This window comes from Penaeus chinensis, chromosome 2 (assembly GCF_019202785.1).
Source record: "Penaeus chinensis breed Huanghai No. 1 chromosome 2, ASM1920278v2, whole genome shotgun sequence".
Taxonomy (NCBI): domain Eukaryota; kingdom Metazoa; phylum Arthropoda; class Malacostraca; order Decapoda; family Penaeidae; genus Penaeus; species Penaeus chinensis.
In genome coordinates this window covers 449,284-471,783 of record NC_061820.1, presented here as the reverse complement: position 1 = coordinate 471,783, position 22,500 = coordinate 449,284, and the positions used below count along the sequence as shown (strand labels likewise).

The 22,500-nt window shown below is 47.1% G+C and overlaps 1 protein-coding gene across 1 annotated transcript in view; it reads left to right on the top strand.

Moving 5' to 3' along the window:
* Window positions 1-9,429, top strand: part of LOC125030943 (cell surface glycoprotein 1-like) — an 11,214-nt gene extending 1,785 nt beyond the window's left edge. Inside the window, exons 2-9 of the mRNA XM_047621340.1 lie at window positions 3,432-3,605; window positions 3,816-4,014; window positions 4,230-4,322; window positions 6,733-7,415; window positions 7,560-8,243; window positions 8,275-8,281; window positions 8,383-8,874; window positions 9,343-9,429. Of these exons, the coding sequence (XP_047477296.1) occupies window positions 3,432-3,605; window positions 3,816-4,014; window positions 4,230-4,322; window positions 6,733-7,415; window positions 7,560-8,243; window positions 8,275-8,281; window positions 8,383-8,873 (2,331 nt within the window). The 3' untranslated portion in view covers window position 8,874; window positions 9,343-9,429. The remainder of the gene's footprint in view (window positions 1-3,431; window positions 3,606-3,815; window positions 4,015-4,229; window positions 4,323-6,732; window positions 7,416-7,559; window positions 8,244-8,274; window positions 8,282-8,382; window positions 8,875-9,342) is intronic.
* The last annotated feature ends 13,071 nt before the right edge of the window (window positions 9,430-22,500 follow it).

The following is a 22,500-nucleotide window of genomic DNA, read 5'->3' as shown; positions in this document are numbered from 1 at the left end:
TGACTGTAATTAGAATATGAATAACTTATCATTTACCAATTTTTTCAAAGTTGTTGCTAATGATGCTTACAGGGCAATGCCAAGTATTACACTGAATGCATAACTTTTTACTGCAAAGTATCCTCTAGCTTTACACCAGTAAGGGAGAATAAAGACTGGCTTGAGAAATACAGAAGTTCGTAGGGGGTCAGTGTTAGGAAATTTTTTGTTCTTGTGGCTATTGATCTGGTTAATCTTTGCAGTGCACACACACTAAGCTAGGGCAAGTTGAAGATATTCCTATAGAGGACTAAAAGTTGCAGTAGTCAGTACAAGTAGTTTGCAGACTCAAGTGGTTATGCCACAAAATAAAAAGATTGCAGTGTCACTCACAGCCGAAGTCCACTCGGTGCTCCTGAACTTCAGCTCGATCTTGCTGTGCATAATGAGTGAAGATAATGTTTACCAGGGATGACACCTGTCCAGTCGTTACGGCTAATGACCTAGGCTGTTGATTTGGCAGATAATTTAAAGTAATCAACCTGCCCAGTCACTGCAACTTAAATTGTAAAAATTGTGGCACAGAGTTTGGAACTTTGGCTTGTAGTCTGTGTGTGTGTGTGGTGGGGGGGTGAGTAAAATTTAATGGTAAAATTTACCCTTTATTTGAATTAATGCAATTTTGGATGATTATTGATGTAGAGTAAAAGTATTTTCACAAATTTTCAGTGTTCTTAGTATTAAAAGTTAAGATTAGTTTTATTAATGAGAAAATCTTGCAGGTATTGCACAAGAAAAATTCATTCTCATGTATTGACTGTCAGATTTTCCAATCATCTATTGAACTAATAACATTTCAAGTATATCAAGCCGAAGAGAAAGATGGTCACTGTGTAATTATGATAATTCAGGAGCATAGAGTAGGTGGTAATAGTTAGGGTGACCTAATGTCGGTGATGGTATTTGTTAATTTGTAATAGGCCTACTTATTTGAAGGCATGTGCATCCAGTTACTCAAAATTGTTTATTAAATGTTTTGTAAATTTAATCCTTTGCTGCCAGGTGGCATGTACATACATGCTATGGCATGCCTGGACTTTATTCCGGATGGCATGTGCATATGTGCCATGGTGTGCCGGTCCCATTTTCTTGGGGCATGTATAGTCATGCCACGCATGCTATGGTGCCGACACGATCCCCCAGCAGCGGGGGATCGCGATTACCACCTGGGAGAGAGGGCTTTCGCATCAGGGAATCCATCTAGTGGCATTAGGTTAAACTTTCATCAATAACAAACATCAACATATTCACATTAATGCGCTCTATCTAATGATTGTGGTGCATTAAGGTGGATATATTGAAGCTCATGTTATAGGTGACTGTTGAAATTAACAAAACCCCTAGTAGATGTAGTTTTGGGCCTTTGGTCCAAGAGTATATGGGCATCCATATATGTTGAAAGCAATATATAGATGGGGACAAGTGATTAATACATGATATTTATAATTTCTGAAATATGTAATAATAACAGGCCTCTAAGTGGTACCATCCTCCCGAAATGGTATAACATTAAGTATTTAAAAAGTGATTACATATTTTCTTTGTCATATAGTAAAATAAGAGCCATATATTTTAAAAAGCATTAAAAGATAAATTATTTAATTCTTGGAATCATATGGGTATATTCAAAACTAATATTTTGTGAGGCTAACTGCCCTGCACTTGTGCCAATACTATGCAGGAGTGGTATACAGCAGACATTTTCTCATTTTGTGGTAAATGAGACTGCAGCAGCTGTGCCTGTATAAGACTATTTCTTATGCTTCATAAGATGGTGTCCATTTCCCTCAATCTCAGTGCATTACCCTGGATAACATTAACCTCCGTGACATTATTATTATTGTTGTTGTCTAATATTATTATTATTATTATTATTATTATTATTATTGATGATGATCATTATCAATATTTCTCAGTGATGTACCCTCATGAGACGAAGTCCCAAAACCAGGGTATCATGTGCACCTAACATTTCCTACCTTCTGTTTATTCCCTAGTGGGGAGGGGAAGCCCCCCTATACCCCCCATTTTTTTTAGCACTTCATGCCAATTTATAGAAAATGTGACATTAAGAACTCTGTGAGGGTCTTGTGGACTTTGTCGCTGAGCGATTATATGCAATGAACATTTTGCCATTTCGCTGTAAATGTGAGGCCGCAGCAGCAGTACCTGTGTGACTATTTCTTATGTTTTATAAGATGGCAGTGTCTATTTCAATCTTACTCTGAGTGGCAATTTGTCATTTTTCTTTAATTTAGGGAAGATTATTTTTTTGACAGAGGACTGCCACAATGTCCTGTATAAGCATATTAACTTCAGTTTCCTCTAGCAGTGTGTGTCTGTACTTCTAAAATTAATCCGTGATTAATACTATTGGTAAATCTTTACAGTATAGACCCACTGAGAACAAATTTAACATAATTTTCACGTAGAGGACAAAAAATTATAGTTATAAATACAAGAAATAAGCAGCAGACTCAAATGCTAATTTTGCAAATAAAAAAAAATGGGAAGTGCTGTTCATGGCGTAAGTCCACTCAGTGCGCCCGAGTTTCTTCGCTATCTAACTGTATACTGAGGTGAAGCTAATGTTTGCTGGAATAATGTTAACCTCCTCTCGGGCAGTGCCCAAAGGCCATACTCGGCCATTGCCATATGGAGTTTTTAATATATTTTCCAATGTGGAGTTGGGGACTTTCTCTGGTGAGTGCATCTGTACTTAACCCATTGGTGATGGATGTAGAAAAAAAAAAAAAAAAAAAACCTATGCTCTGGCAATCAATGGCAATGCGCCGACTTGGAGCGTGGGAGTTCGGTACATCAAGCCGAATCACCGCCTTCGAGCACTTTGGTGCGCCACTGCGGCATTCAGCCGCACGCCACATTTCGAGCAGTTTATGACATCCAGAGACGTGACCCATCGGGAAGGGGTTAATGGAAAAGCATGTATAGCACAGCAAAATAAACACAGTGAGGGTAAGCCTGCTCCCAGCACTTTTGATTTTTAGCTCAAGTGGCTAACTGAGTGCGGCTTGGTTCAGTATGGGGAAATGCCTTTCACCATTGGGTTAATTGACCCTGCTGTACAAGTGCTTGTGGAGGCTTAAGCTTGTGTAAAAAAAAAAAGAAAAATAAATAAAGGGGAGGGGGGTCAGTTTATGTAAAAATGTATTCCAGATGTCCGTAAAATAGATAGTTTTATGAAAAACACATTTTGCAATATTTATTATTGTTCTTTTGATTTTGAATGAGAGATAGTTTTATGAAAAACACATTTTGCAATATTTATTATTGTTCTTTTGATTTTGAATGATTTAGCTTTTTTAGTGAAATAATGAAATGGAAATAAAAAAATGTATAGTATGCCAAGCTAACCCCTTTATACATTTTAGGCCAAAATGAATCGGGAAAAGTTAGCAAGGATGCAGCAGCAGGTGCGCATTGGTGGTAAGGGTAGTGTGCGAAGGAAGAAGAAGATTGTACACCGCTCCTCCGCCACTGATGACAAGAAATTACAGAGCTCCCTTAAGAAGCTCACAGTCAATAACATTTCTGGTATTGAGGAGGTATGTATTGTACTTTTGTAGATTATCAAGATCTAGTCTGAGAGTGGCAATATTGTAATTTTAATTTAAAGGTTAAAAAAAGATTTGCATTTATTAGTATTTGCTTTCCACTCTGTATTTATTTAGAATGTAGTTCCTCTGGCCTCTTTCCTTTTCTTGTTTTCATTTTTTGCCACTCCGATTTTTCTAATGTTTAAAAACCCTTTTCAGGTGAACATGATCAAGGACGATGGAACAGTCATTCATTTCAACAACCCCAAGGTCCAGGCCTCCCTAAATGCCAATACCTTTGCTGTGTCTGGCCATGCAGACAACAAACAGATCACAGAAATGCTCCCAGGCATCCTAAACCACTTGGGTGCAGAGGGCTTCAACCAGCTCAAGCGACTTGCCTCATCCGTCAATGCTTGTAAGTATTTTTGTTCTTAATATTTTGTGGAAGTATTGCGTACATGTATGGAATCCACTTCACCATTAAAACCTCAACTGTAAATTAATTTACAAGAATTTCATTCTTATTGATCATGTTAGGTTTGTGCATACATTTACATTTCTTTTTTTTTATTGACATAAACATGATACTCTGTATGTGCCTTTTTATTTCAATGCAAATAAATGTTTCAGCAGGTAGTGTACCTTCTGGAGGTGCTGATGATGACGACGATGATGTCCCAGAGCTTGTTGAAGACTTCGAAGCAGCTAGCAAGACAGAGACAGGTGAGTAGAAAATGCTTAGTTGGATTATATTTTTTTTATATGAATAAATTTTTTCTACACTGGTAATGAACTGCCTTGGCAGTTGGTAATGACCGCTTCATGAATTGCTACATTCAAAACACATTACATTAATGGCCAAGGTAATAAACTATGTTAAATGCTTTTTATGCCGACTTTGGTTATTATTTTGATCACGGCTTTCAGTAATACAGGAACAAATAATGCTATATTCTATAATTTCATACTATGTCAATAGGTAGTAAAATGGCAATGATAGAGTAATAGCATTGTTCTGATGTAATAAAAGGCCAAGTTAACCCAATGGCGACGGGTTACAGCTATCGCCGTCATAACAATATGCCCGAAATGAGGCGTGCGGCTGTCTGCAGTGGCGCCGCGCCAAAATGCCCCGAGGCAATGATTCGGCTTGATGTACCGAATTCACGCGCTCAGAGTCGGCGCGTTGCCGCCGTTCGCCAGAGCGTAGAGTTTTTTTTTAATTTTCTATACCCGACGCCATTGGGTTAAAGACCTTATCATGAAGCAAGGACTCTCAACCAAGTCGGCTGGGATAGGGCTGATGGGATGAGTGCTCTACCACTGTACTATGCAACATATAAATAATAAATGCAAAATGTTCACCTAATTCATATGTTACTACTTGTTCTGTCATATTATGATGTTTATTGTAAAACCGTAATCATAGCGACAAATGTAGAAGAGGTATGAATGAGCGTCTTCACAATGCGATCCATATATTTTTGATGAAGATACCTTTGAAGCTGGTGAAATAGATTTCTTGAAATGTGAAGTTAGGCACTCTCTTTCATACCTTTTCTACATTTATAGTAAATATTTGGTCACTGCAAGGTGCACACAATCCTCTGAATGATTTGTTAGCTGTTTAGATGCAAATGCTGGTGTATTAAAGTAATCCTTTATGCAGTTAAATTGCCCAGTTAAAGATGTCCAGCAACTTAGGGTGGAGGCCCTATTATCCCTTTTTTCTACCTTTCTTAGCTTTAAGCTTTAATATGGCCCTGGCTTTAGTCATTGAGTTGAAACAGCCCTCTTAAACTGTGCTTAAAGCCTTTCTTTCTTTCTTTTTCTTTTTTTGCTATGTAAAGAGGTGGGGTAAATACATGCTCCTCATTAAAGTGGCTAACTGCACAAGATCTCAGGCATGTGACTTGATATTACAGTATGTCATGAGTGGGTTAAAGCCAATGAGGTGCATCTATGGTTCCTCAAATTCCACCCAATCAGGGCACATGCATCAAAGTCTTTATATTCAAAAGAAAACATTGGGGGCCTATAGACTTTAAGCCATTTTATTTTTTTAAAAGTGACCCCTCTCCCCTTCTATATTTTTTATGATCATGCCTGGCACATGTGAAGATTGGCTGAGTACTAGGGTACAAGGGTACTTATATCTAGGGCAGTGAGTGACATGTAAGCTTTATTTATATTGGATTTAGAAGTTTGTTCAGTCAAAAGACCTTTATGCTCCATGTCACCATCTGTTGAGTAGTGTTTATAAGAGCATAACCAAGAGGCAATATATTATAATCTTTTAGTGTGAGAGTTGTGTAAATGATATGGATCCAGAGAAGAAGTCTTAAGAAATGTTTTTCATTAAAGTAACTGGAATTAATTTGTGTGAAGCATTTTGCTTGATTAGTTTATTGCTATTGAGTATTTTAAGATGAATTTAATGGAATTCAAGTTTGGAAAATAAAATAAGCACACACACACACACACACACACACACACACACACACACACACACACACACACACACTCTCTCTCTCTCTCTCTCTCTCTCTCTCTCTCTCTCTCTCTCTCTCTCTCTCTCTCTCTCTCTCTCTCTCTCTCTCTCTCTCTCTCTCTCTCACACTCACACACTCACACACTCACACACACACACACACACACACACACACACACACACACACACACACACACACACACACACACACACACACACACTCTCTCACACTCTCACACTCTCACACTCTCACACACTCACACACACACACACACTCACACACTCACACACTCACACACTCACACACTCACACACTCACACACACACACACACACACACACACACACACACACACACACACACACACACACACACACACACACACACACACACACACACATTAGCATGTACAGCTAAAGTTTAAGATTGGAACTGCAATATTTTTGTTTGAATGCACCTATATCCCTACTTTATAGAAAAAAAGGTATCCCATTTACTATGGCATTACAAGATGTTCTATGCACTGATGTGCTATACCACCAAAATTGTATGACTGGAGACAAAGTGACCCGACCCTTATTGGTGTTTTAAATTATCTTATTTTGATTCCCACAAACTCCATCTCATATTTTGCAACTGCAGATACAAAGAAATCTGCAGTTGCTGGTGAGAGTAAAGAGGCAGATGATGATGTACCGGAATTGATAGAGGTTGAACCAGCTCCTGCCAAAGAAGATAAGGTAGAAACTCCAGCTAAAGAGGAGAAGAAGGATGCTGCACCTGCTGCTGCTCCTGCTCCTGCTCCTGCTCCTGCTAAAGAGGAGAAGGATGTTGCACCTGCTGCTACTCCTGCTCCTGCTCCTGCTAAAGAGGAGAAGGAGGATGCTGCTCCTGCTGCTGCTCCTGCTCCTGCTCCTGCTCCTGCTAAGGAAGAAGCAAAGGAAGAGGCTCCTGAAAAGCAGGCCCCCAAAGAACAGAAGAAAAAGGGTGCAAAGGGAGAGCCTAAAAAGAAGGGTGCTCCTGCCAAGGAAGAGGCACCTGCCCCTGCAAAGGAGGAACCCAAGAAGGAAGCCCCTGCCCCTGCCAAGGAGGAACCCAAGAAGGAAGCCCCTGCCCCTGCCAAGGAGGAACCCAAGAAGGAAGCCCCTGCCCCTGCCAAGAAGGAAGCCCCTGCTCCTGCCAAGGAGGAACCCAAGAAGGAAGCCCCTGCCCCTGCCAAGGAGGAACCCAAGAAGGAAGCCCCTGCTCCTGCCAAGGAGGAATCCAAGAAGGAAGCCCCTGCCCCTGCCTCTGCCTCTGCCCCTGCAAAGGAGGAACCCAAGAAGGAAGCCCCTGCCCCTGCAAAAGAGCAGCCCAAGAAGGAAGCCCCTGCCCCTGCCAAGAAGGAAGCCCCTGCCCCTGCCCCTGCTAAGAAGGAAGCCCCTGCCCCTGCTAAGAAGGAAGCCCCTGCCCCTGCCCCTGCTAAGAAGGAAGCCCCTGCCCCTGCCCCTGCCAAGGAGGAACCCAAGAAGGAAGCCCCTGCCCCTGCCAAGGAGGAACCCAAGAAGGAAGACCCTGCCCCTGCCAAGGAGGAACCCAAGAAGGAAGCCCCTGCCCCTGCCAAGGAGGAACCCAAGAAGGAAGCCCCTGCCCCTGCCAAGGAGGAACCCAAGAAGGAAGCTCCTGCCCCTGCAAAAGAGCAGCCCAAGAAGGAAGCCCCTGCCCCTGCCAAGGAGGAACCAAAGAAAGAAGCTGCCCCAGCCCCAGCCCCAGCCCCAGCCCCAGCCCCAGTAAAAGTTCCTGCCCCTGTCCAAGCACCAGTCCCAGCCCCTGTCCCTGCCCCAGTAAAGGTTCCTGCCCCTGCACCAGCCCCTGCCCCTGCCCAAGCACCAGCCCCTGCCCCTGCCCAAGCACCAGCCCCTGTGCCTACCCCTGCCCAAGCACCAGCCCCTGTGCCTGCCCCTGCCCCTGCCCAAGCACCAGCCCCTGTGCCTGCCCCTGCCCAAGCACCAGCCCCTGTGCCTGCCCCTGCCCCTGCCCAAGCACCAGCCCCTGTGCCTGCCCCTGCCCCTGCCCCTGCCCCTGCCCAAGCACCAGCCCCTGTGCCTGCCCCTGCCCCTGCCCAAGCACCAGCCCCTGTGCCTGCCCCTGCCCCTGCCCAAGCACCAGCCCCTGTGCCTGCCCCTGCCCCTGCCCAAGCACCAGCCCCTGTGCCTGCCCCTGCCCCTGCCCAAGCACCAGCCCCTGCCCCTGCCCAAGCACCAGCCCCTGCCCCTGCCCAAGCACCAGCCCCTGCCCCTGCCCAAGCACCAGCCCCTGCCCCTGCCCAAGCACCAGCCCCAGCACAAGCCCCTGCCCCTGCCCCTGCCCCTGCCCAGGCACCAGCACCAGCACCAGCCCCTGCCCCTGCCCCTTCCCCTTCCCCAGCAAAAGTTCCTGCTCCTGCCCCTGCCCCTGCCCCTGCCCAGGCACCAGCCAAGGCACCAACCCAACCACTGGCCCCTGCTGCTCCTGCTCCTACCCCAGCTCCAGCACCTGCTCCTGGCCTAGCTAAAGCCCCTGTACCTGCTGCTGCTCCAGCCCCAGCCCCAGCCCCAGCCCCAGCCCCAGCCCCAGTCCCAGTCCAAACTCAACCACCTGCCCCTGCCCCTGCCCCTGCCCCAGCCCCAGCCCCAACCAAAGCACCTGCCCCTGCCCCTGCCCCAGCCCCAACCAAAGCACCTGCCCCTGCTCCTACTCAAGCACCTGCCCCTGGTGGTCAGCCAAGTAAACCGGCCAAGAAACAGAAGGGCAAGGGGAAGTAGGGTACGTCGTATCTGTGAGACCTAATTGCAAACGTGTGGATTTGATTCCTAGAAGAAAACGATGTAGTGGATTTAACAAACAAGTTTTGCAACAGTGTGTGATCTGCATGGATTTTCCCCCTAATTTTTCAGGAGCACCACCAGTGGAATTTGACATTGAAGATTTAATCTGTAACTGTTATCCTTTTAATAATTTTTACTTGTATAATTTGATGTTCCGGAGTGTGTCTGTATCTTGTGTTGAGGGCATGCATTTTTACTTTTAGAGAATACTGATACTAATCCTAATGTAGATGTCATTTTTCTTTCAGGTTTGAACTAACAAGTGTTTCTGTATCCGTTAGTATTTTTAACAGATTTGAAGAATGTTTGCAAATTAAGTATTACATACCTTAACCCAAAGCTCATTATTCTCAACTATATTTGCCAGCTATTTAATGATTTCTGATGATTTAATTTTCTTTTCCAGCTGAAAAGAAGCCTGCAGTAACAGAGAATGAGGAGGAAAAGGAAGAGGCTAAGATCAAGGAGGTCAAAGATGATGAAGAGGAACCTGTAAAAGAAGATAAAGAGGAGGAAAAGACGGAGAAGTCGGATTAGACAGATGATGCGTCTCGGCCAGTAGACTGCGCCACAGGAGTAGTGTTCACAGATTCCGGTTGTTGTCCTGGCTGCAGTGGCCCGTGAACTCTCCGAGAGAAAAAAAATAAAATAAAAATCCTCTCCATTATATAATGGTCCTCTCTCTCTCTATCTCTCTCTCTCTCCCTCTCCCTCTCTCTTTTTTTTCTCCGTCTGTCTCTGTGCTGCCCAAAGACAAGCTAGACCTTAGGATCCCTGTTTTGTCTTGGCAGTGACTTGTCTCTTGTTCTCGCTGTTCTGTTTGATACTTCATCGTTATTTTGTGTATATAAAAGATTATCTCTTTGATAATGCATAAAAGGACTTGTATCTCTCCACCCTGTTTTTTCTTGTATTAAATGAAAAGAAAATGCTAATTTCAGTCAAGTGACTGGTCGATTACGCAGGATTTGTATCGAGCCTTGTAACATTAAGAAATTAAAGTAAGATAAGTGTTTGGCTTTTCATTTGCCTATGACTGTTTTTTGTCAGAGTGAACTGGGTGATTTGAGATCAGTGCATACCTTCTTCCTATCCTTTCTTCACAATTTCCCTGTGTTCTGGTGTTCGCAAAGCCTTGAATTAAAATCTTGCTTGCTGATAGGTATATACCTCTGTACTCATTCTAGTTGAATATTCTCAAGTGTTTAGAACATGATCAAACGTATTCCCCAAAACAAACTTACGAAAGTGCTTATTGTGTTTGTCATTTTTCATGTCAAGTGGCTCAATAATTATATTTTTTATATTTACAGTTGGAAATGGTTTCTTAACCTTGCTGTTTATGTATAAACTCCAACAATATGTTTGGGAGATATTATGCATTGAAAGTTACATTATTAATATGAAGAGGCAGTGATAATGCAAACTTTCTTGTAGAAAAAAAAATACACAATGCATTTGCTAGACTTGCAAGTGATTGATTAAATAAACTAAATTCTAATTCTAATATTGCACCAAGTATTTAACCTTTTTCTAAGGTGTTTCATAACCCAGTGCCAATTATGGCTATGAAAGATTGGAATTTGTGAAACTTTCTGGTTTACATGTAAAAAATCAAAACCACTGAGCTATGCCACCTACATTAAGAAATGAGAAAAAGTGGTTATTATTGGAACTAAGAACAGTATTTGGTCAACACAGATTTAAACACTGTTGTTTAAGGCTTGTAATAATGTATTTAAACCCTTATACATATCCAGAGCTTACCTGATCTGGAAATACTTCTGTACGTGCAAGATCACAGAACTGAAGTAGTCAGGAGATGGGAAAAAAGGAATACTGCACACATGACTACACACAAGATTTGAGTGCACGATTTTTTAAAAATTTGTATTTTTTACATTTTTTTTTTTTTTTAATTCATTTATTTTCTCTGACTTTCTGTTCTTTCTTTTATCCAAAATGTATCCTGCATCTTGTATTCTACATCCTATATCTTATGCACTGATTTTTTAAAAAAAGCTGATTTTATCCATTACTCTGACCTTTCCTTTCCTTGTCTTTTATCCTATATCTCTCTCATATTTTCTGCACTGATTATAAAAAAAAAAAAAAATACTTTTCTCTTCCCTGACCTCCAGTCTTCTCTCTTCTCTCCTCCTCTCTTTTCTTTTGTATCTTATCTCTTCTCTATTCTCTTTTGTATCTTATCTCTTCTCTCTTTCATGTTTTCCTCCACTCAATTCCCGTTTTCTCTTTCTCTCTTTCTTTCTCTCTCTCTTTTTCTCTTTTTCTTTCTTTTTCTTTCTCTCTCTCTCTCTCTCTCTCTTTTTTTCTCTCTCTCTCTCTCTCTCTCTTTTTTTTTCTCTCTCTCTCTTTCTCTTTTTCTCTTCCTTTCTCTCTTTCTGTCTGTCTGTCTGTGTTCTATCTCTCTCTCTGTCTGTGTTCTTTTTTTTCTCTCTCTCTCTTTCTCTGTTCTTTTTTTTCTCTCCCTCTCTTCCTCTCCCTCTCTCCCTCTCTCCCCCTCCCTCTCTCTCCCTCTCCCCCCTCTCCCCTCTCCCTCCCTCTCTCCCTCTCCCTCTCTTTCTCTCCCTCCCTCTCTCCCTCTTTCCCTCCCTCCCTCCCTCTCTCCCTCCCCCTTCCTCTCTCCCTCTCCCTCCCTCTCTCCCTCTCCCTCCCTCTCTCTGTCTGTGTTCTTTTTCTTCTCTCTCTCTCTGTCTGTTCTCCCCCCCCCCTCTCTCTCTCTGTCTTGTGTTCTTTTTCCCCTCTCTCTCTCTGTGTTCTTTTTCCTCTCTCTCTCTCTCTCTGTCTGTGTTCTTTTTTTTCTCTCTCTGTCTGTGTTCTTTTCTCTCTCTCTGTCTGTGTTTTTTTTCCTCTCTCCCTCTCCCTCTCTCTCTCTCTGTCTGTGTTCTTTTTCCTCTCTCTCTCTCTGTCTGAGTTCTTTCCCCCCCTCTCTCTCTCTCTGTTCTTCCCCCCCCCTCTCCTCTCTGTCTGTGTTCTTTTTCCTCTCTCTCTCTGTCTGTTCTTTTCTCTCTCTCTCTCTCTCTCTCTGTGTTCTTTTTCCTCTCTCTCTCTCTCTCTCTGTTTTCTTTCTCCCTCTCTCTCTCTCTGTGTTCTTTTTCCTCTCTCTCTCTCTCTGTCTGTGTTCTTTTTCCTCTCTCTCTCTCTGTGTTTGTTTTTCCTCTCTCTCTCTGTGTCTATGTTCTTTTTCCTCTCTCCCTCTCCCTCTCTGTCTGTGTTCTTTTTCCTCTCTCTCGCTGTCTGTGTTCTTTTTCCTCTCTCTCTCTGTCTGTGTTCTTTCCCCTCCCTCTCTCTCTCTGTCTGGTGTTCTTTTTCCCCTCTTTCTCTCTCTGTGTTCTTTTTCCTCTCTCTGTCTGTGTTCTTTATCCTCTCTCTCTCTCTCTGTCTGTTCTTTTTCCTCTCTCTCTCTGTCTGTGTTCTTTTTCCTCTCTCTCTCTCTGTCTGTGTTCTTTTTTTTTTCTCTCTCTCTCTCTATGTCTGTGTTCTTTTTCCTCTCTCTCTCTCTGTCTGTGTTCTTTTTCCTCTCTCTCTCTCTCTCTCTGTGTTCTTTTTCCTCTCTCTCTCTCTGTCTGTGTTCTTTTCCCTCTCTCTCTCTCTGTCTGTGTTCTTTTCTCTCTCTCTCTCTGTCTGTGTTCTTTTTCTTCTCTCTCTCTCTCTATGTGTTCTTTTTCCTCTCTCTCTCTCTGTTTTCTTTCTCCCTCTCTCTCTCTCTCTCCCTCTCTCCCTCTCCCTCTCTCTCCCTCTTCCTCTCCCACTCCCCCTCCCTCTCCCTCTCTCTAACACTTTCCCTCTCTCCCTCTCTCTCACACTCTCTCCATCTCTCACTCTCTCCCTCTCTCTTACACTCTCTCCCTCTCTCTCACACTCTCCCCCTCTCTCCCTTTTTCTCACTCTCACACTTTCTCCCTCTCTCTCACACTCTTACACTCTCTCCCTCTCTCTCACACTCTCGCTCTCTTCCTTTCTCTCACACTCTCTCCCTCTCTCTCATACACTCTCACACTCTCTCCCTCTCTCTTACACTCTCTCCCTCTCTCTCACACTCTCTCCCTCTCTCTCACACTCTCTCCCTCTCTCTCGCGCTCCCTCCCTCCCTCCCTCCCTCTCTCTCTCTCTCACTCCCTCCCTCCCTCTCTCTCACACTCTTCATCTCTCTCACACTCTCTCCCTCTCTCTTACACTCTCTCCCTCACTCTTTTCCTCTCTCCCTCTCTCTTACACTCTCTGCCTCTCTCTCACACTCTCTCCCTCTCTCTCACACTCTCTCCCTCTCTATTACACTCTCTCCCTCTCTCTCACAATTTCTCCCTCTCTCTCACACTCCCTCCCTCTCTCCCACTCCCTCCCTCACTCCCTCTCTCTCACACTCTCTCCTTCTCTCTCCCTCTCTCTCACACTCTCTCCCTTTCTCTCACACTCTTCATCTCTCTCACACGCTCTCCCTTTCTCTCACACTCTTCATCTCTCTCACACTTTCTCCCTCTCTCTTACACTCTCTCCCTCTCTCTTACACTCTCTCCCTCTCTCTCACACTCTCTTCTTCTCTCTCACACTCTCTCCCTCTCTCTCACACTCTTTCCCTCTCTCTCACACTCCCTCCCTCTCTCCCACTCCCTCCCTCTCTCTTCCACTCCCTCCCTCTCTCTCACACTCTCTTTCTCTCCCTCTCTCTCACACTCTCTCCCTCTGTCTCACACTCTCTCCCTCTCTCTCACACACTCTCTTTCTCTCTCTCCCTCTCTCTTTCACACTCTCCCTCTCTCTCTCACACTTTCTCCCTCTCTCTCACACTCTCCCTATCTCTCACACTCTCTCCCTCTCTTTCACACTCTCTCCCTCTCTTTCACACTCTCTCCCTCTCTCTCACACTCTCCCTCCCCCCTCTCTCTCTGTCTGTCTCTCCCTCTCTCTCTCTCTCTCCTCTCCTTGTCTCTCTCTCTCTCTCTCTATCTGTCTCTCTCTCTTATTCTCTTTCTTTCTCTCTCTCTCTCTCATACTCACTCTCTCTCTTTCTTTCTCTCTTTTTTTTCTCTCTCTATTTCTCTTTTTCTTTCTCTCTATTTATCTTTTTCTTTCTCTCTTTTTCTCTCTCTCTCTTTCTGTCTGTAATATACTCGTGTTGCGGTATCTTCAGCGTTACGCCACCAGTGCAATGTACTGTACTGTGGTTGTCTTTATCCTCTCTCACTCGCTTGTTTGGGACTGGTTGAGTTAAAGTTGTCGCTGCTTCAAAGCTTTTATTTGCACGGGAATATAGTAGGTGGTGTGCCGAGGACAAGCGTGGCAGAGACGCCCATGAAGGAGCGAGGCCTCCTGCCACGCCCGCGAGGCGAAGCGGTCTTAGCGAGAGCTTGAGATGTTGTCCGAGCCGATGCTGAGGGCAGAGTGACTTCGGCTCTCTAAGATTTTGAGGGGTTCACAAAATATTCGCTAAACATAAGAATATGGCAACATAGATTTTGGTGGGAAATGTCAGTACAGACTTTCTGTTTTATGGCAGTGTAAGGGTCTTGTGGTCACAGGTCTCGTCGGGGACACTGGATATGTCATTACAATTAAATAACTACAATATCGTCAATAGTAATGATTACAAACATAGTGATTGAAAGCAAGGATTTTCAACAAACATTTTGAGTATAATCAACATAAAAGTTCACTTGTAGTTATAAAGTATTCGACGGTAAGGGTCGGAATCGCTTGCTCTGGGGGCACTTCACTATTGTCGTTACTTTCTGGGCGCAGGTCAAACTTGGCACAGGCAATGACCAGTAGGGTCCTGGGTACCGTGGGAAGTCGAGGGTAAGTAGAGGGTAAGTAGAGGGGAGAGATCATTAAACTGTCTTTCTTTCTCTCTCTTCTTTATATCTCTTTCTCTCTCTTTTTCTCTCTGTCTCTCTTTCTTTCTCTCTTTCGCTCTCTCTTTCTCTCTTCCTTTCTTTCATTCTTTTTCTCTTTCTCTCTCTCTTTCTCTCTTTCTTTTTCTCTCTTCTTTCTTTCTCTCTTTCTTTCTTTCTCTCTCTTTTTCTGCACAAACGGACATGCAAGGGCGGTCAGCTCCTCAGACTTCCGTGCCGCTGCAGTCGCTTCCTCTGGCGTGTATTTCGCCGTTGGCTGAGGCTTCCTCGACCGTGCCTGCTTCTTCCGACGGCCGTTCCCCGGGAGTCTCCCCCGCTTTCGTCCGTCTTGCCGGCAGGTTTCCCGCAGCGACGGTTCCTTGGGCAGACGGATCGTGTCCATAGGCGACTCCGTGGTCAGTCGCTCCTCTGGCCAGCGTTCTACTCCCGGGAGTTTTGCTTGAGTAGCCCGGACGACGTGCTCCCTTGTACAAGAAGGGTCAGAGCAAGGCCAAAACAGGGGGCCCACGTTCCTCCACAGCGCTTGCTCTGCTTTCCGGCGTCTCTTCTCCTCGCGGTTCCTGGGACGCTGCTCTTCCCACAGCTGCCTCTGCTCCTCCCGTTCCCGGTAGTAGAGAGCCAGCTGCTCGCGTATGATCCTCTCCTGCTCCTGAATATAGTGTAAGAAGGCCATGCCTTCAAGGCCCAGCATCTCACCTTCCTGCACGTAGTTCCTCATGGTGCCGTTTTCCAGACCGTCTGATCCTGGCAAGGTCGCCAATGTCAGGGTTCGTTTTAGGGAATGAGAGTGGTCAGGTCAACGGAAACACACCAGAGGAAAACGTACACAATGTTTTAATGCTAAAGGGCACTATATACACTACACAACAGGATATTTACAAACAAACGGAGAGGATCCAGCGGAGCAGGCGAGGTCACATGGCGGAAGGAAGCACACACGTCAAAGTCACGGGACAACTGCTGAATTTTCTTCTTCTTTATGGTTTGCGAAGTTCTAGCTTCGCCCGGGACTTCTAAATATGGCCCGGCCTGTGTCAGCTTTTTACGGCTGTCTCATTGAATTGTCTGACACTCGGTGCTTACCGTGGCGGCGGGATTGCCAGCAGGCGCTCCTGCCGCCATGGTGTAAGCATTTCGCATAGCCTCTTTACCAGCACGGCGGCTGTTGTGGGCGGTCCCTGTCTCAGGAATTGTGTATGGTCACAATTTTCTAAGTAGTGGACTAGTGTGGCGTTCGGCTCGCCGCAGTACTTGCAGCACCTTTTATCGCGTTCGATTGTTGGGATAATCTGTCTGCCATGCACAGTGGTAACCTAGGCGCATTCTGGGAAGAATGACTTCAGTACCTCTGTTGATTACTTCAGAAAGTGCCAATGGTTCATAGCCTGTGGCGTCTGAGTACCAGCTGACCGAGGGGGAGGTTCTCGTTTCCGCTCTGTGGAGCTGCCGACCAAGGCACACTTCTCCTTAAGTAATTTTCGGCTCGGTTTTATCGTCATGGGATTTGGGGGCATACCCCTGCCAGCGACGGCTAGTCTGTCAGCAAGCTCGTTCCCTCTGATGCCGATGTGGCTTGGGACCCAGTTGATTATAATTTTTCTACCCTAAGCAAGAATTCTCTGTGCCATTGTGAGAATCGTGGTCAGTAGGTAGATGTTGTCTGTGGGTGAGCTGTGTTGAAGATAGTCAATGGCTGCCCTGGAGTCTGTGTGTATGACCACGTGTCCTTCCCTTAGGGACGCGTGGCCTAGGGCTCCCATGATTGCAACTGCCTCTGCCTGTAGCGAGGAGGCGTTGTCTGTTACCCTCATGGATAGCGTGGCGTCCCTTGCTGCAAAGCCGGCGCCTGCAGTGTGGCTCAAGGGATCGACCGATCCATCCTTGTAGTATGTTCTACTACCCGGAGGAGTGATGGCTGCAATGACCCTCTGGGTTTCTGCCTTTAGGCTAGGCATGGGGTATAAACTCTTTTTCATTGACATGCTCATTATGTTGAACTCTATCTGGCTCTGTGCCCACGGCGGGGCTTCGCCAAAGTCGGGGTGGGGGGAGTCCATACCCTTAGCAAGAAGCTGTTCTTTGAACTGATGGCGTATCAACACCCTGGCTTTGTGAGACAGCCAGTTGTTTGCAAAGAGCTCGTTGTCTTGTTCGAGGCGTCTGACTAATTTTTGTCTTAGGCTTGTGTTCCTGGGAGCCTGGATGACCTTTGACAGGAATTGTGTTGCCATTAGATCGATTCGTGAGCCCAGGGGGAGAAGGTTAGCCTCCATCAGGAGGTTGAGGACCTTCGTCCACCTCGGGGCACCCAGAATGATCCTGGCTGCTTCATTTTGGACTGTCTCTAATTTGTCTGTGTGCTTTTTCTTTGCGCCAATTAAAGCGACTGAGGCATAGTCCACAATGGGCCGGACAGCATGTACATAGAATGAGCTTAGTACTTTGTGTCTGGCCCCTATGCGTCTCCCAGTCATTGCTCTCATGACAGACAGTCTTGCTTTTGTTCGGTCAACCAGGTACTGGACCTCCTTCTGGAAGGAGAGGGTCCGGTCTATCCTTACCCCAAGGTATAGGTAGTCCTGGACCCATTCTAATTCCATTCCCTGGATTTTCAGTCTTGTGCCTCGAACTCTCTGTCTCAGAGCCATGGCTTTGGATTTGGCTGCAGAGGTCTTTAGTCCTGTCCTACAACACTCCTCTGACACGAGGTCCAGACAACGCTGGGCTTTATTCTGGCTGCGTGGTCCAGTGGAGGTGATAGCAAGATCGTCTGCATACGAAATGATCTTGCACCCCACTGGGAGGTTTATGTTGAGGATGGAGGACATTAAAGTGTTAAATAGGGTTAAATACCCCTCCCTGTGGCGTTCCATTTTCGAGCGGCATGTGCTGCGATAGGTGACCCTGGAATTTGACACTGGCAGTCCTGTTCCTGAAGTAGTCACCTATCCAAGCCAAGAGCTCTCCTCTGATTCCCTTCTGGATCAGGCTTTCCTGAATGACAAGCGGACTTGCCAGTTCAAAAGCCTTCTCCAGGTCAAGGAATACCACCACAGCTGGGCCCTTGCTGATTGTGCTTAAGAGCGTGGCTATGCTGTGTGCTGTGCCCATGCCCTTTGGGAACCCGTGGAGGTGTTCGTGCGGGGGTCCCGTTTTCCATTGGAGCCGGTTTAGTAGCATCCTCTCGGCCGTCTTGGCCAGGCAGCTGAGCAGAGAGATGGGGCGGTACTTCCCCGGCTCCTTGGTTTTTAGGACGGGAACTATGGTAGCCCTCTTCCAACTCTGGGGTAGAGTGGAAGTTTCCCAGGACTTGTTGATGAGTTGCAAGAGTGCACGCTCACCTGCTAGTCCTAGGTGGAAGATAATGGGGTACGAGATCCCATCAGAGCCTGGGGCTGTGTTGGAACTGGATTTATAGGCTTTCCTTAGTTCCCTCAGAGAAAAAATAACGTCTGAGTTATCGGGTTCGGCTGCCCTTTCTCTGATTTGAGCATGTCTGTCTGGCTGTAGACGCTCTTGTCTTGCCCTCAACTCGGCTGGCAGACTGTTGCTGCTCATTCTCGCAGAGAACTCGTGCGCCAGTCTGTTAGCCTCTGCTTGGGGGTCGTGATGCGTGCACCTCGGGGCTGAGCGGCTGGTAGCTCGCTTGACCCGTTGCCACAGCTCTGAAAGGGTGGTTTGGTGGTCGAAGGACTCACACCATTCCAGCCATGTTTCCTGCCTGACTCTGTTGGCAGTTTCCTTGGCATCCATGACAGCCTCCCTTAGGAGGGATAAGTTGTCAGGGGTTCTTTGCCTTCGGAACTGTTTTCGGCACATGTTCACCCTGTGGTTGACCTCCCTGATCTCGTTGTTGAAGTACCAGGCGTCTTTGTGAGTTTTGGGTATGGTCTGTGAGGCTGCTTCATTAATGGCGTTTAGCAGGCTAGCTTCGAGCACTTCCACATTTTCGCTTTGTGGGGGATCATTGCATCTCAGACAGAGGGCCAAGGCGTTTTGAAACGCCTGCCAGTTGGCCTTGGATTCGGTGTTAGGATTTCGGCTGGGCCAGCATCCATGAGGGTAGTTATAGTGCCATAATGGTCACTTGTGACGGTCTCATCGACACGCCAGCCAATCCTCCCCACCAGAGTCGCAGTGGCCAGGGTGAGGTCTAGGACCCCTCCTCTGACATGCGTTGGCTCTTGGGTGTTGAGGAGAGCGATCTCAGGGAATGTCTCTAGCACGTCGGCTATGTGATAGCCGGCCGCATCCGGTGCCCGGCAGGGAGCCAGGATGGGGTGGTGTGCAATGAAGTCTCCCCCTATGATCACTCGGTCGTGTGCAGCAGAAGCACAGACCTGGCTGATGTCTAAGCTTCTACAGCCTGGCCGGCTGTACACGTTGTACAGTTTGAGGGGCCCCCCGGCCAGGTGAACCTCGACGGCAAGGGATTCAACATCGTCTCCACAGTGCGATGCATCGGCTATTGCAGAGCAGGGGATTGTTGCTCTCACAAGGGTGATCAAGCCTCTCTTGCCAGGTGATCGTGGCAGTGTGAAGACGTGATACCCTGAGAAGCGAACAGTGTCCACTGTTAATGTCTCCTGGAGCATGACAATGTCAATGTTCCTTGATCGCACTACTGCTTGGAGAAAGGCGTTCTTTGCAGAGAAGCTATTGATGTACCACTGTAGGATGCTTAGGTGGTGTGTCATGATGTTACTCAGTGATAGTTACATCAGAGACATAGTCGGAGTCTGACAACTCCATTGCGAGGTCTCCTCGTCTGTTGTCAGGCTATCCTTGGGTCCACTAGGAGGTGGAGAGCCTTTGGTAGCTCTGACTTTGGTTGGTTTGGCTTTTCTCTCAGGCTTTTTCTTGGCTGGCCTTGCCTGGGCAAGGTCAGCATGATCTGGCTCTGGCTCCACAGATTCAGCCTGTTTTGGCTCTGCCTGTGAAGGCATGGCCTGGTTTGGAGTGGGGAGGGGAGTTTCGTCCTGGGGTGAGGGTGGAGTTGGTTTTGCTCTATCCAGCTTTCTTCCCTTCAGGGCTGGGACAGTCTTGGTCATTGCCGTCATGGCGACCGAAACTGCCTTCTCGGCCTCCTTACTCGACCTCCCCAGGGCTGTTGCTACTGCTGAGACAACAGCAGTCAACAGGAGAGTCATATCGTCCTCGTCAAAGAGATGATCATCTGTTGGGGAGGTTTTTGTGGTGCTCTTAGAAGCTTTTTTCTTTAGTTTCTTTTTCTGCACCTTTGGCATTGTCAGAAACTCCTTTTTGTTGGAGACATACGGTGTCGGCTGGGGGGCGGCTTCCTTCCTCTTAGGAGGTCGGGAGGCCTTTTCGCTTTTGTTCCTTCCCCAGACGTGGGTGCCTGGGGGGGGGGGGGGGCAGGAACAAAGTCCGCTTTTGAGCAACCTCTTGTTGCCTGAGGGCTGCCTCTTTCCTGACAGAGCAAGTCAGGCTCCAGGCGTGATGCTTCTTGGCAGAGTTGGGACATTTGGCTGTTGTGTCCCTCTTTTCCTCTTTGTATGCCTTAAGGCATACCTCTGTGTTGTGTGCCTTGCTACAGACACCACATTTAGGCTTGGCTGTACAGTTAGCCTGGTGGTGACCGTATTTCTGGCACTTGAAACACCGAAGTGGTTCTGGCACATACGTTCGAAGGTTGTAGGGGCCCCAGTTACCCAGATCAAGGGTAGTGGTTGGGGCACCTTTCATGCTCACCAGGGCTTGCCTGGTAGGAGTCTTCCCCTTCGACATTCGGGAAGCCTGCACGACCTGTGGGTGTGAAGCGATCAGCTCCACATCGTATAAGACTGAGAAGCCAAGTAGCACCATCTTGGTTCTCTTTTCCTCCGGATTTAGTGGGGAAATACTCACTTTCCTCCCATCGGCTAGCTCCTTCGTTTCCCGGAGAAAATTCAGGGTAGTTTGATCTTTGGGCATTATGATCCTGCCCTGATCTCGGGCGACCCGGATCGACAGCCGAATTTTCCGCTGCAACTCCAGTGCCCTGACCTAACTGATAGGCATTGTCGAAGCCTTCGGGTTTAGCTGGCACTTTCTACTGGGTGAAGCGTTTAGGGGGTCCCGACTCTTCATCAGAGTCGGTCTCCGGCCTCGGACGCTTCGGCCCGCCCTTTCGGCTTTCGGGCTTGTTTGTGGGAGCAGCAGCTGATACGGCTGGTTCAGCCTGCTCTCCCCTCTCAATCGGAGAGGCCGTCTGAGAACTCAGGGGCCTCCCTGGCTTAGTTGTTGGCCTGGAGAAGCCAGCTCGCGAGTCAAGATGTTTGACTATTCGGTGGACAGACCCATTGGCTTCGGCCTTGTCCACCTTAGCAGCAGGCGTGACAGTGTCATCCTGTGCATGGGGTTTTCTTTTGCCACCAGAAGGCACATATGGCTTCATGGTGACTGCCGTAGTCTTGGCCTTGCGCGGTTCGTCAACATTTTTATCAGTCTGTGGGGGGTGTTTGTTAATGTTTTCCATAAATTGGTAAGTGCTTCATCCTCTCACGCCCCCACCCACCACGGAGTCCAACAAGGGGAAGCTGAGTGTCAGAACCAGTGTCTAACAGCAACAGGAGTGATGAGAGGATATACGCAGCTAATAGCCATTGTGACGGCGCTCACGGACCATTGTGAGTGCCAATGGCGGCATGACTCCTTGACCCTAGCCTCCCGGGGGAGACCAGCCGATTGACCGTGACCGGGCCGGGATCAGGCCGCCTGTCTTGCTGGAATAGAGGACCAAAGAGGCGTGTTGCTAGCCGCAGGGCGTACTCGTTCACGGCATCGCTCAAACTCCAGGACTCCCGTCTCCACAGCGCACAAGGCTGCCACGCACGGCAAACGCGTGGGTAGGTGTAAACCCCTGGGGAGAGACCAGAGGGGATGCCCTTCCACCTACGAGACATCATTGTTTGGAGCCCTTTTGCACAGCCCTCTGATGCAGCCACCCAAAGGTTGCTTCACCGCAGTGAGAGAAGAAGAGTCTTGCACTTTTACCAGGCAGTTCCTTTCATCCCTCTCAAGCAACCACCCAAAGGTTGTTTCACCTCAGTGAGGAAGGAAAGGACCTGTGTCTTTTCAAAGTAGTTCCCCCTTCCCTCTGAAACATCCACCCAAAGGCTGTTTCACCTCAGTGAGGGAAGGGAGGTTTTGCGTTCTTGCCAGGCAGTTCCTTTCATTCCCCTGAAGCAACCACCAAAAGGTTATTTAACCTCAGTGAGGAAGGAAAGGACCTGTGTCTTTTCAAAGTAGTTCCCCCTTCCCTCTGAAACAGCCACCCAAAGGCTGTTTCACCTCAGTGAGGGAAGGGAAGTTTTGCGTTCTTGCCAGGCAGTTCCTTTCATTCCCCTGAAGCAACCACCCAAAGGTTGTTTCACCTCAGTGAGGAAGGAAAGGACCTGTGTCTTTTCAAAGTATTTCCCCCTTCCCTCTGAAACAGCCACCCAAAGGCTGTTTCACCTCAGTGAGGGAAGGGAAGTTTTGCGTTCTTGCCAGGCAGTTCCTTTCATTCCCCTGAAGCAACCACCCAAAGGTTGTTTCAGGAGAGGAGGAGGAAGAGGAAAAAAGGAAAAGAAGGAGGATGGGGAGAAGGAGAAGTGGAGGAGGAGCAGAAAAAAAGGGGGAGGAGGAGGAGGAGGAGGAGGAGGAGCAGAAAAAAGGGGGAGGAGGAGGAGGAGGAGGAGGAGGAG